This window comes from Maniola hyperantus, chromosome 1, assembly GCF_902806685.2.
Source record: "Maniola hyperantus chromosome 1, iAphHyp1.2, whole genome shotgun sequence".
NCBI lineage: Eukaryota > Metazoa > Arthropoda > Insecta > Lepidoptera > Nymphalidae > Maniola > Maniola hyperantus.
In genome coordinates, this window is record NC_048536.1 from 6,197,018 (window position 1) to 6,210,033 (window position 13,016).

The window sequence follows — 13,016 nt, forward strand, 5'->3', positions numbered from 1 at the left end:
CTGGGTATTCGTTGGCAGACTATAAGAAAATTCAATGTTCTTGCCCATAATAAAGAGTAAAAAACTATCAACGAGACCTTTGAGAGAATTATTACTGAAAATATCTGAAATCACTCTTCACGAAATGCAACGGTTGCTAGGACAGTCAGACTTCGCCAGTTTAGTAACTCCCAGAAGCAGACTACATTCTGATCAGATCCAAATACGCCTCAAACGTTTCGATAATATGTTTTAGACTGCTGAATCCACAATCGTGGAACAGGGAATGACATGGCGGCGCGGAACCACATGTCTCAGGCTGCCAATATGTACACCTAAAACCTGCCATCCACTGCTTGGCGAATAATGCCTCTGATTGGCTTTTAGTGCCCAATTAAACGGGAAATTAATGCCAGAAACTTGGTGAGTGCATCAAAAATGATAGCACAGCAATAGAAGGAACTTTATGCAGTTATAGTGGCAATTGAAGACAGCACAAGAACTCTGTAAAAATCGCAAGTCTTAGTTCAATCGAACACTCATTCGTTCACTCACTCGTTCGTTCTAACGTTCATTTTAATGAACAAAGTCGTGGGTTTTACTGATTCTAACAATCGAACTCCCGCACATAACAGATTACATTATTGGCTCAAGGCTGTCACGAGGAAAACCTCCCACAGAGTGTCATCTTTTCCCTCAAGCGCCGTCCGAGATCGATTTGGTTGCAGCACAACAGATTACTGTAGTAGGGAATAAAGATGGTGTGATGTCTTTATCGACTGCAAAGATTGATCAGCAAGTTATAGATGCTTTCAACAGGTCATTGAGACATCAATTTAGCATGGGTGTTTTCTTCTCCAAACTAATTGCCAAAAGTACTGACTTACTTGAACAAGTGCAGCTGGGGTGTACTTAAATGTGGCACGTGAAAGACCTTTGGGCTTCAAGATTTGAAAGCAGAGCTCAAATGAACTATAGAACCTATCAGGGACTCTGATAGATGTCACGACATTACAGTGTCCACCAGACATTTACACGGAAGCTGAAAAAATTAAGGATGGGTGCCCAAATAAAGGAGTAGTCTATACGAGAAGTAAAGAACAGGTGCTTGTTGGAAGCAATTTTTGTCCTACCTACCTACCAGACATCAAAAATGGTTAAACTGGTGCGAAACCTGGTGGCGGTTAACTTTCTATGATCCACATGTGGACACTAGGCAATTATTGACGTGGCTAAACTCAAAATTACTAAACCATTTATCATACAGGACCTTAAGGTAGAGCTCAAGCGCTAACTACAGAAGCTCTCATTTAAGCACACACTTCCCGAGATATCTAGACGAACCTATATGGACAATTGTTGCCCTGGAACGAAGGGTTGACAACTGAAAGTCTGTGTCACCGGGAAAAATATATTATATACTTTATTTGGCCCAAAGACTGACACTCACTCTTAACATAAATACGGATGGACACTTTCAAAACATAATAGTATAACAGAAAACATAATTCTCTATTAATGTACTAGTATACTACAGTAGTACTATGTCTTTGACACAGGAAAATAGGTCAAGCAGAATGAAGTTAAGAATTTAAATATATTGTAATCTTTTTATCACCAACTGTAATGAAACTGAAGCCGCATCACGTACTGTAATAGATCACTGGAACAGTTCAGTTCTTAAGCAATGTGGCAGCATTCCTGTATCCCCAGGGATTCATCAGTGGATCAACAGTAGTTTCTTTGGGGACAGATAACCAATCAATGGACGATATACTCGTATCTCGTGGTAACTAGAGATTACCAGACACTCTTGTTGAAATCATTATTGCCCGGAGGAGATCTCAAAATAACTGAAGCTTATTTTTCAATATAATCATTATATGGTCCGGTTTGAGTTTTAGTAATCCTTATCAAAATTACAGACATAAATCATTTAAATTGTTTGTCTTTTAGACATTATATTTTAACTTATTAACCCTGGTTAGAAATAACAATAACTTTAATAGGTGACAATGAATGAAGGGGACGTGGTTATATGATCTAACTTAACGATTAATATTTTTGTTATTCAATTGACAGATTAACTCCCTTTGATTCATCATAGCGTTGTGGGTAATACATTTCACCAGCAGATAACAAACACGTCTTCATACATAAATGCTGTATGTTTTCCGGAGGCACATCAATATGACGGTTTTACATTACAATAAAACCGATATTATGTGCCGAGAGGGAAAACATACAGCATTGCAGGAACTTCTTCCTGGTGAAGACTATGACATCCAAGATGGCAGCGGCTCACTGCCTTGCTGGGTGAGACACTAGCGCCCCTATATCCGGTAAGGTAAACTACATTATTGCATAGGAATATACATGTTTATGGATGAAGCGCGCATATATGCGGTGAGTACATAATTGCTTCTTCATACATAAATGCTGTATGTTTTCCCTCTCGGCACATAATATCGGTTTTATTGTAATGTAAAACCGTCATAATGTTGGTGTTGAAGCATTACCTTCATTTCATACATTTTCGGTTTTGTATCGAAGTCCCGTCTCTCAAAACACTACCTACGTTGCATATTATAATACTCTTTGACGTTACCGTAGATAGAATAATAGGTAGATGTAAATACCTACTGTGTAACCTCGTATGAGATAGCGTTAGCACGACATAACGATGAATAACACGACAATTATTACCATTGTTTAGTAGTCAATTGGCCCCGATTCTCTAGTCTCTCTCTAAAGTAAATTTAGAGTATCTGCATCCTTTTCTTTTTACTAATGCTAAAATAGGAAATGACTTTCACATTTAAATACTCTTTTTAGTGCACAATACAAATTTAAACAGTAGGTTCGCAAGTGCGTGCTAAAATCACGGGTTTTACCATCTAAAAATTAAATTTAGAAATGTCAAACTGCTTCTGTCCATTTCATATTACAATAGTAAGAAGAGGGTGCGAATACTCTAAAATTAGGTTGTTCTTCGAATCGGTGCCATTATTTGTATTAACCGATCAACAATTTTTGTATTAAACGTTTTTTATGTGCAAACAAGTAAATAACTCATGAGAAATACAATTACGCCACGAATTCTTAAAGTTTGTTTTGCAACTTCTTGTATGTATTATTGAAAAAAACCAGTTACACGATAAGGGACAAAAAATAGGTTAGCTGCGTCTCTGTTTATCACATTAGTAACTTTATCTGTGCTCTCTTTTTAGTGCGAATGAGAAAACAAACGTTTATGCATCTACCTTTATTACTCTATCTACGGATGTTACGTATCACAGAATGCATTTACTTCATCCAAGATTTACTTGGTAACCTCACAAAGAGTACCTACCTATGTAATCACTACCAAGTGATCTGTGGATAGTATACAATGACATTGAATTTTTGGAATTTTATTGAATTGAACATAGAGATGTACCGTAAAACGGGGTGAATAGGAATCGAGGTGTGAATAGGGACAAAACTGGGAATGAGATTTGAAGGTAAAAATAATAGGTACCCAAAACAGCTTAGAATTTTGGTAGCATTGTTTTTCCCTATAGTAGAATATTTGATCTTTTAGTTGGCAACACTGAACCAGAGACAAATTTACATTAAAATAACGAAAGCGTCATTGCAAAAACGTTGTTCAAAACACGCTAAGCCGTAGGTCTCAAAACTTTGTTTACTTTGACGAAGTACGAGAATAAAACAGTACAAAAACTATTAGAAATCATTAAACATTTATCTAAGAGGCGTCACAAAAGCAGATTTGTCTAAATGTTACATATTTTTCTGTAAAAAAGATAAAATTGGAAACCAAGTGGTTTTGGCTTTGCCATGGGGATTATAGGTACGGGAAAGGGGTGGATAGGAACGCTATACTTACTGAATTGGAACGAATCAAGGTTAAATAGGAACAGTAAGGTTTATATAGGGACAGGGCTGTCACTTTAAATATTTAATAAAATTGTTCAAAAACATTCTTCCTTTTTGTGTAGTCGACTAGTAAAATTTTGTTAAATGGCATTTTACTGTTTAATATTGATAAATAAATAAATAAATAAAAATATTTTTTTATTCAATTAAACTTTTACAAGTACAGGTAACTACACTACTTGTAAAAGTTTAATTAAATAAAAATAATTTTATTTATTTATTTTTGAATCGTCAAACCACTGATTCGGAATGCCAGCAACCAGCAAGAAACTCGGCGGTTGCTTTTTTTTAAAGATTTGATACCTACTATGCCATGTTTAATAACATATAGCCTATGTTACTTCTGAATAAAATAGCTACCTATAGAATATGGTGAAAGAATTCTCAAAATGAGTCCAGTAATTTCAGAGTTTATCGATTACAAACAAACAAGTCTTCACTTTCCTAATCTAAATATATAAATGGAAAAGGTGACTGACTGATCTATCAACGTACAGCTCAAACTAGGTACTAAACGGATCGGGCTGAAATTTGGTATGAAGATAGCTATTAAGACATAGGCATCCGCTAAGAAAGGAATTTTGAAAACTCAACCCCTAAGGGGTTGAAATAGGGGTTTGAAATTTGTGTCGGACGAAGTCGCGAGCATAAGCTAGTTATGTAATATTAGAGGATAGACTAACTTGTGTTTGACAACCCTAACCTTTTTTCCCTATTCACCCCCTTGCCATTCCGTTACACCCCGGATCAAGTATAAATAGGGACAGCATATATTTTGATTAAAATATACCAGTAATTTATCATTATTTTATATTTTTTGGATGATTCCTTAGAATTCTTACAACCGGAGATGCTTACAAACAGTTAAAACATCATAATTTGTACCAAAACATCCGTAAATTTCAATGCGAAGTTAGATTTCGTACCTATTCACCCCGTTTTACGGTAAGTTAAAGTCTTGGTTAAAGTCTTGTTAAAGTACTAGGCATAGATTATCTATGGTAGGTACTAGGTAGGTAGGTACCTACCTGTTTATAATAGTATCTTATGGTATCTTCGAATAAAGCGAAAGAAATATAATCAATGTACTCTGTGGTATACATTCGTGGGATATTATGTTATCAAAGAGTATAATATAATCACTGGTTGTTATAATTTCGTGCGGTGATTTCCATAGAGTAAAGTAATACACTGGAAAGTGATTTCGTGATTTCGTGGATTTGTGTGTGCCCGAGGTTTTTTGGTTTTTATTATTTTTTGTTGTGTTGAGCGACCCAAAGTATAAATAAATTACTATTACTTACGTACTTATTTATAGGAATGTTTCTTAAAAATTGACAGGATATTGTAAAAAGATTCCTATAAATTAATATACTTATGTAAAAATATAAATATTATAATTCCTATGTAATTTTAAATACTCTAAGTTATGGTTAAAATAAGGTTAAAATATTTATTCTACAGATTCAAAACTTAAGAAATATCTAAAAAAGGAATAATGAACAAAGAAACAGAAGAATTTAACATTATTGAACATAATAATATACAGCAATCCATAGAAAATATAACAGACTTGACCAAGAATGATGAATCTCCTATAACTATAAATGACAGTTACATAGAGTCTTGTGAAACCTATGATGAGACAAATGAGGGTGAGATTTCTTGCTCTCATTATCTCTCTGTTACAGCTCCCTGCTACCGATCATCATCATCAACATTGCCTGCCCACTACTGAGTATGGGTATCCTATCAGAATGAGAAGGGTTTGGCCACATACCCTTGAGAACATTATAGAGAACTCTCAGGCATGCAGGTTTGCTCACGATGTTTTCCTTCACCATTAAAGCTCCAAATTTTGCCATTTAAAATGTCTATCAACCACGGTAATGGGCTACCATTTTTGAAGAACCAAATTACATCATTGTTTTCTCCACTGAATTGACATTGGCGGAATTATTGTGGACTACAAAACTGCAGTACAAAGAGCTATAGAGAATAAAAGAAGAAGGAAAAATAAGAGTCAAAAAGTGCATAAACCCTGTGTCATTATCTACAGCAGGTGACTCATGGATGGGGTAGGAAACAGGTTTTGGAAGGGTGACCAGTGACCACGATGTTGTGTCGCCCTACTGTTTACTTTAGATGGCTCGTGAGGCAGGGTGCGGCTACCTCATGAGTCACAACCCATCTAATGTAAACTGAGTTTGTTGTGGGCTCTGCTCAGACCTGGGCGCGTTTGGAACCCTCGTAGCTTTAGTTTTAAGTACATATTAATTATCACCACTATATCATCTTACAAACTAACAATTTTGACCATCAGTAGGTAAGTGTAAAATTTTATCTATTCTGAATAAATAATTTGAGTTTGAAACATCTAAAGTAAGAAGAATGTAAACGGTGTACCTACACTAGTAAATAATTGCTGTTATACTTATTACAGGTGGGAAGTATTTCTCATGCACATTCTGCCCTTATCAGTCTCCAAAGAAGAGTAACTTCATCCTTCACTTGCGGGTACACACTGGAGAGAAGCCTTTCTCATGTAAACTTTGTCAGTACAGGTATTTATATTGATATAAGTCCCTCAAATTGCTATTGCGCGTGGCCGCCATTTTAGTGACGTCAGCACTAGACTGAAGTTTCGAGCTGATGGTATATTTTTATTTCGGCTGACGTCCAAATGACGTCGTTTCGATGTTAATGAGACATGGTTCCAGCGCAATAGCAATTTGGCGAGACTTATATATTTACATAGGTTCTTAACAGTCCGACCTCCGTCGGTCAACTTCTTAACTCAGAAAAGATAGTTTTTGAACCTGGAACCTGGTCTGAAACCCAAAATACTAGGCTATCAATATAGGTGACATATTGATAATAATATTATGTACTAGGTAAAAATGTATGATATTTTCTATTGCAGGTGTGCACGCCGAACAAATTTAGTGAGACATATGACCAGTCACACGAAGGACAAGGCATTCTCATGTACTTATTGTGACTTCAAATGTACACTAAAAAATAATCTACGCGTTCACATGAGAGCCCACACCGGAGAGAAACCATACTCGTGTTCACACTGTCAATATAAATGTGCACAGAGCAGCACATTAGTGGTTCACATGAGAACCCACACAGGAGAGAGGCCTTACACGTGTGAGTACTGTGACTACAAGAGTGCATACAGAAATCATTTACTGGCTCACATGAGAATCCATACCGGGGAGAAACCTTACAAATGTCATATTTGTGAATACAAATGCGCCGTTAGTAGTGCTTTAGCAACACACATGAAAGGCCACAATGGTGAGAGAAAGTTCTCGTGTCGGTACTGTGAATACAAGAGCACGCACAAATCCCACATACACTCCCATGTGAGAACTCACACTGGTGAAAAACCATTCGCTTGCAAGTTCTGTCAATACTCGTGTACGAGGAGCACCATTTTAACTAATCACATGAGGACTCATACAGGTGACAAACCATTCGCTTGCGACTTTTGTGAATACAAATGTGCTCAAAGAGGAACATTAGTTAACCACACAAGAACTCACACGGGTGAAAAACCATATAAATGTAATTATTGCGAATATGAATGTATAAGAAAATCTAATTTGGTGATTCACATCAGGACCCATACCAGAGAGAAACCGTACAAGTGTAACATTTGTGCTTATAAAGCAGCAAGAAAAAACCATTTAAATAAACATCTAAAGACTCATTTGAAAAAATCTAAGATAGTTTCTGAAATGACGAATGGGAAAACTTATCAATGTAGTGTTTGTGACTTTAAAACTTCAAAAAAAAACTGACTTGAATCGACATGAGAAGACTCATGTGAATAAATGTAATGTAGTTTCTCATATGAGAACTCATACTAATGAGAAAACTCATCAGTGTAGTGTTTGTGACTTTAAAACAGTGAGACAAGCCCATTTGGAACGACATGAGAAGATGCATGTGGATAAAATTAATACAACTCCACCCATGCCGACTCGTACTTGTAAGAAAACTTATCAGTGTAGTGTTTGTGATCATAAAGTGACAAATAAAACTGACTTTGATGAACATGAGAAATCTCATGTAAATAAAAGCTACACATGTGAAGTGTGCCATATAGAGTACCCAGACGAGTGCAGTCTGGCGTTGCATGCTCACACTCATGATACTCGATCTCAATCTTACTCATGTGCAGACTTGAGTGCAACTGTGAGCGACCAGTTCAGTCTACTCGTTCATATTAAAACTGAGCTAAATTATGACGAGAATTAGGAGTAACGATATGCAACAATAGATTTTTTGTTCTATGTAATTACTAATGCGGTCGAAAAAAATATTGATTGTGATATTATAATACTTATTATAAAACTAGTACATACATAGTTAAAAATAAACATTAGTTTTTTAGCTTATTTTTAAATTTCTTTACTCATTTATGACTGTAATAGAAAAAGTAAAAATTTTATAAAGATTTTTTGCCAAGAAATTCGAAAACATGATTCACCAACATTTAGTTTGTAGATGAGTTGTACATCGAAAGCTTGGACTTTATTTTTTGTTGCCAATATGTTTAGGACTACGGACTAGGATTTTATTTTGAAGGATACTAATTTGGAAAATCTTAATAGGGTAGGGCAAATGAAACAAAACTCTTTGATAACAAATTCAATACATTTTTAATGTGGATTACTTACTATCTTCAAAACGAAGTTTTACAACTTTTCTTTTGTACAATTTGGTACTTACCTTAATTACTATTTTACTCATATCCACTTTAGAATCAGTAGGTGGGTGTGGTACCTATTAAAAATTGAGGGTATAAGTAGATAAACGACAGATCAATAGTTGCATTGGCAACTATGTAATTCTGTATAATTTGTTTTTATGAAGTTGAATACAGTTTACTAAGTTTGTATAGGTCTATTTCGTACAATTTAATTGGAAAATAATATTATTTAAGCTTTTTATGATTGCTACATGTATTACCAAAATCAAATCAAAATCAAAATATTTTTATTCAATTAAAAGTTTTACAAGTACCTACCTAACATATTATACAGTATGTAATATCTTTCATAATTATTATTTACATCACACCTATATTCTTAGGTAAACTTATAAACAGATACCTTACCTAAGGACGCAGGTACCTATATTTTTAATAAGTCTTCTCTTTAACTAAAAAACATCCTAGAGTAGTATAATAATCCATATGTACACACTTACACATTATATTAATATTATTATATGATTTATCACATATATTTTTGGTTTATATAAATGGCACAATATTATTTAAAAATAAATTGCTCATTACCAGTATACTCAATACAGCTATGTCGTTTTAGTATAGTTTTTAATGTTAAAAGTTTATTACACTTTACTCTTGTAATTATTTAGAGTGTCTTGTTACAAGAAATATATCACACTAAGCCTAAGCAGGTAGTTGAGTATTATGTATACAACTTTACATGAATATTCTGCCGGAGCATCCTATTTATTTTGTGATTTATCTGTCAGCATTCCGAGAGTAGTCAACACTCAAATCGTTCAATATTCATCCACGGTGGGAATGTCAGGGCAGTGGAGCTAGCGGCAGCTCCGGGCGAAGAGCGCGGCACGTAATGCGAACACGGCGCTAGATCCAGCCGTCAAGTATACTCCTCGTCATCGTCGTCGTCGCTAAAATCAGATTCAGGATCTTGGTCTGGAAGCGGTTTTAAATAATCAACTGTCGGTGGTGTATTGGGAACCAAGTAGCCGGCTGAATCTAAAGGTGCAGTCGGTGGACGCGGCAACCTTATCTGCGTACCGGAACCTCCTTCGGCTTGGGCGTCTTCTAATTTTCTACAGATGTCGTCAAATCCTATTCTATCCCTGGGATCTATAGCCCAACAAGAACGCATTAATTCACATGCGAACCGAGGACAGTCTTCGGGCGGCACTAATAGAATTCCCCGCAAGATTTTTTTGGTAGCTCCATAATTATTGCAACCGTAAAAAGGTTGTTTTCCCCTGCTGTATATTTCCCAAAGAACTACTCCGTACGACCAAACATCCGATTCGTGAGTAAATCGGGCGTACACGATGCTTTCTGGGGGCATCCAACGAACTGGCATAGGTCTCTCACCACCCATCTTATAGTAATCACAAGTGTAAACGTCTCGAGACATTCCGAAGTCTGCAATTTTCACAGCTAAATTGGCTCCGACTAGACAATTTCTTGCAGCAAGATCTCTATGTACAAAGCGTCTGGAAGCCAGATACTGCATGCCCCGCGCCACTTGGAGAGCTACATGTAGTAGAGCGGACTCGTCGAGTGTTGGTTGCTCTCTGCTGCCACCGCGGGAACCACGCAGGACGCCTGCCAAGTCTCCCCACTTCATGTATTCAAAGACCATCCACGGACTTACGTTTGTATCATCTGAAAAAACGCAAAAGTTATAAAAAAATATACGTAGAATAAATGGAATAATCAACAGTTGATAATAATTAAATATTACAAAAATACTTTACCTTTGTACACTACTCCAATAAGCGATAAAATGTTAGGATGTCGAAATGCCGACATTATGTTAACTTCCCGCATAAAGTCTTGTTCAGCACTGCGACCTGCTATTTCTTTTAACACTTTGATAGCAACAACGTCCTCAGCACTATTGATCCTGAGAACTCCTGAAAGTACAATACGGTATTTTACACCAAGCGAGGAAAAATCTAAAAATGTATAAACAAGATACTATCTAAAAATATTAATTTCAGTTTATAAAATGAATTTTATCTTAATTCATTTTAAAGTTTTAAATTTTTATCTGTTCTACAAAATATTCTAAACGCACGAAGCTGATGAGTGATGACGCCATGATGAACTCAGACTGACGTCACATGGATTGGAGTTGAAATATATTTCATTGTTTTCACTAAGAAAAGACCGTTGTAGAGGGGGATTCCAACATCAATGGTTGTTTACGTGTGACGTCATGACAGCTCATGAACCGAAAAAGATGGCGGGTAGCGTTTTTTGCGGCGAAATTTGAAATGCATTTTTATTGGACTTATCGATAGAGTAAAATTTTTGTAAATTTAAATAATGTACAGTTGCTACTGCAGCTTATCTGAAACCATACTATTGAAAAGCATTTTAATAAAAAGCTCGCGGTTTGGGGGATGCATTGAATACCGAAAAGCAAATTCCATCGATTTTACCTTTATAAACTTTTCCAAAGCAGCCTTCTCCAACCTCTTCCAAGAACGTTAGCGCGCTTCTTTCTAGCATCGTCACCTCGGGATCGTTGTCTTTATTGGCCGGCAGGGGCGCTGGCGTACCCGGAACGACTATCGGAGTTGCCACGGAGCCCGCGCCGCACAGTCCGTACTGCGGGTTCGTTATATACCGTTCAGCAAGCAGAGGTTCTCCTGGTCGTACACGCTATAAACAGAACGTACTTAGGCTAAGCTAATACTGCAGATAAGGTGCTACCACACGAGTGTGTGTTCCTACTGCGTAACTATGTCGTAACTCGTAATGCAGTCTGGGTACTGATACGACAATAGATCAATCGGAGGCTGGAGCGTGTCCCGCACCGGTTTAGCGCATGGGTTGAGCGGGTATGCGGAGCGTCCCCATCCCGATTGCTATCTCGACCTGTCGCGTACTATATAAGTACATCTTTTTTATTCCGCTACAAGGTAAGCGTTCCCTTGAATGCGGTCTCATCTGGTGACGATGGCGCAGCCTGAGATGGAAGCAGGCTAACTTTGAACAGGAAGAGATCAGTTTTATTAAAGCCATTATTCCTTAGCGGTTTCTAGTTTCTACGCGGCATCGTACCGGAACGCTAAGAGCTATGCGCGGTGAGTTGCGTTGCGTTTTAAAATCCGTAATTTAAATGTATCAAAATCCGGTGAAAGATTTTGCGGAAAAAACGTAAATTTACCGTGGTGCGCGCTAGCTCTAAATCGCTTGGTATGGCTTTGACGGTAGTTTGGTAACTAGCCACGGCTGAAGCCTGCCACCAGACCAGACACAATTTATTAGAAACTAGGTGATGCCCGCGACTTCGTATGTCGGGTTTTTAAAATCCCGCGGGAACTCTAATTTTCCGGAGTAAAAAGTAAGTACTATAGGTATGTCCGTCCCTATCTCGGGTCGGGTCCCCTCACTCTGTAGGTACCTTTCATCAAAATAGGTTGAACGGTTGGGCCGTGAAAAGCTAGCAGACAGACAGACAGACACACTTGTACTTATAATATTAGTATGGATTATAAAACACTGATTTAAAATGTACCTACCTACGAATCCGATTGCCTTGTGAGTTGCGTCACGAGTCACGATATACTACAACACCGTAATCTATACGCCTTATCATTGCTAAAAGCTATTGAAGGATGTCCAAATTGTAGTAATATTAAAAATACCTAAGTGACTAATTTAGGTATTTCCGTTTCTTTGCCAGTGAACTTATTTTATGATCAGATAGAACGCAATCTATTTTGTAAAAAAAATACAAAAATGTCTAAAGAAGCCTAGGCACAAACATAGCATCCATGGATTCCATTGGTCGCGTGGACATAGAAAGGCATAATCGTAAAAAAAAATGCGGACCCCCTCTTGTTAAAATAGGTATGGCACCAGATGACACGAAGCAAATTAACTGAAAACTTACCGGCTTTACTTTTCTGTTGACGTTACAAATACGTTTTCTGAGGTAGAATAGCAGAAATATGACTAAAACCAAGAGCACTCCGCAACCAGCCACCATGCCTATGAGGAGGGACGTACTCGCAGTATACGTGCTGGGTTCTGAAACCTCCGTGGGTTCACTGCTTGTTCGCGGCACCTAGAAATTAATAAGAATTAAATATAAATTAACTGAAGCCTGGTCATGATTTCAAAATACTATTTTACTACTGTTATTAAATTAACAATATTATATGGTTTTTATACGGGGTTAAGTATAAATGATCAAAATCCCGTTGTTTTAATATTCGGGGCAGGCACTTTGAAACGGCAAAACCGATTGTGAAGGGACTTACGTAGGCAAATAGAGGACTAGGATCTAGGCGACACTACCCAGAGAAACAAAGTTCCTTGGATA

The 13,016-nt window shown here is 37.0% G+C and overlaps 2 protein-coding genes across 5 annotated transcripts in view; one reads left to right on the forward strand and one right to left on the reverse strand.

Moving 5' to 3' along the window:
- Positions 1-4,945: 4,945 nt before the first annotated feature.
- On the forward strand, positions 4,946-8,330 carry LOC117982766 (gastrula zinc finger protein XlCGF57.1-like). 3 transcript variants are annotated; one of them, XM_034969167.2, is made up of 4 exons: positions 4,946-5,153; positions 5,383-5,573; positions 6,362-6,482; positions 6,842-8,330. In XM_034969167.2, exons 2-4 carry the CDS (start codon positions 5,417-5,419, stop codon positions 7,728-7,730), a joined length of 1,167 nt encoding a protein of 388 aa, XP_034825058.1. In that variant the 5' UTR covers positions 4,946-5,153; positions 5,383-5,416; the 3' UTR covers positions 7,731-8,330. The 3 variants fall into 3 exon arrangements, with proteins under 3 accessions (XP_034825058.1, XP_069362396.1, XP_069362357.1); XM_069506295.1 differs by having other exon boundaries at positions 5,144-5,197; XM_069506256.1 differs by lacking the exon at positions 4,946-5,153 and adding an exon at positions 5,178-5,297.
- Positions 8,331-9,099: 769 nt separating this feature from the next.
- Positions 9,100-13,016, reverse strand: part of LOC117996204 (muscle, skeletal receptor tyrosine-protein kinase-like) — a 38,754-nt gene continuing 34,837 nt past the window's right edge. For both annotated transcript variants that reach the window (XM_069504709.1, XM_069504742.1), the window contains exons 6-9: positions 12,585-12,758; positions 11,125-11,347; positions 10,435-10,593; positions 9,100-10,342 (exon numbers count right to left, since the gene is read on the reverse strand). In XM_069504709.1, the coding sequence (XP_069360810.1) occupies positions 9,570-10,342; positions 10,435-10,593; positions 11,125-11,347; positions 12,585-12,758 (1,329 nt within the window). In that variant the 3' untranslated portion in view covers positions 9,100-9,569. The remainder of the gene's footprint in view (positions 10,343-10,434; positions 10,594-11,124; positions 11,348-12,584; positions 12,759-13,016) is intronic.

Coding starts and splice junctions, on each gene's coding strand:
- LOC117982766 (XM_034969167.2), top strand. CDS start 5,417: ATGAACAAAGAAACAGAAGAATTTAACATTATTGAACATAATAATATA. Junction 5,574..6,361: donor CTATGATGAGACAAATGAGG/GTGAGATTTCTT, acceptor TACTTATTACAG/GTGGGAAGTATTTCTCATGC. Junction 6,483..6,841: donor TGTAAACTTTGTCAGTACAG/GTATTTATATTG, acceptor TTTCTATTGCAG/GTGTGCACGCCGAACAAATT.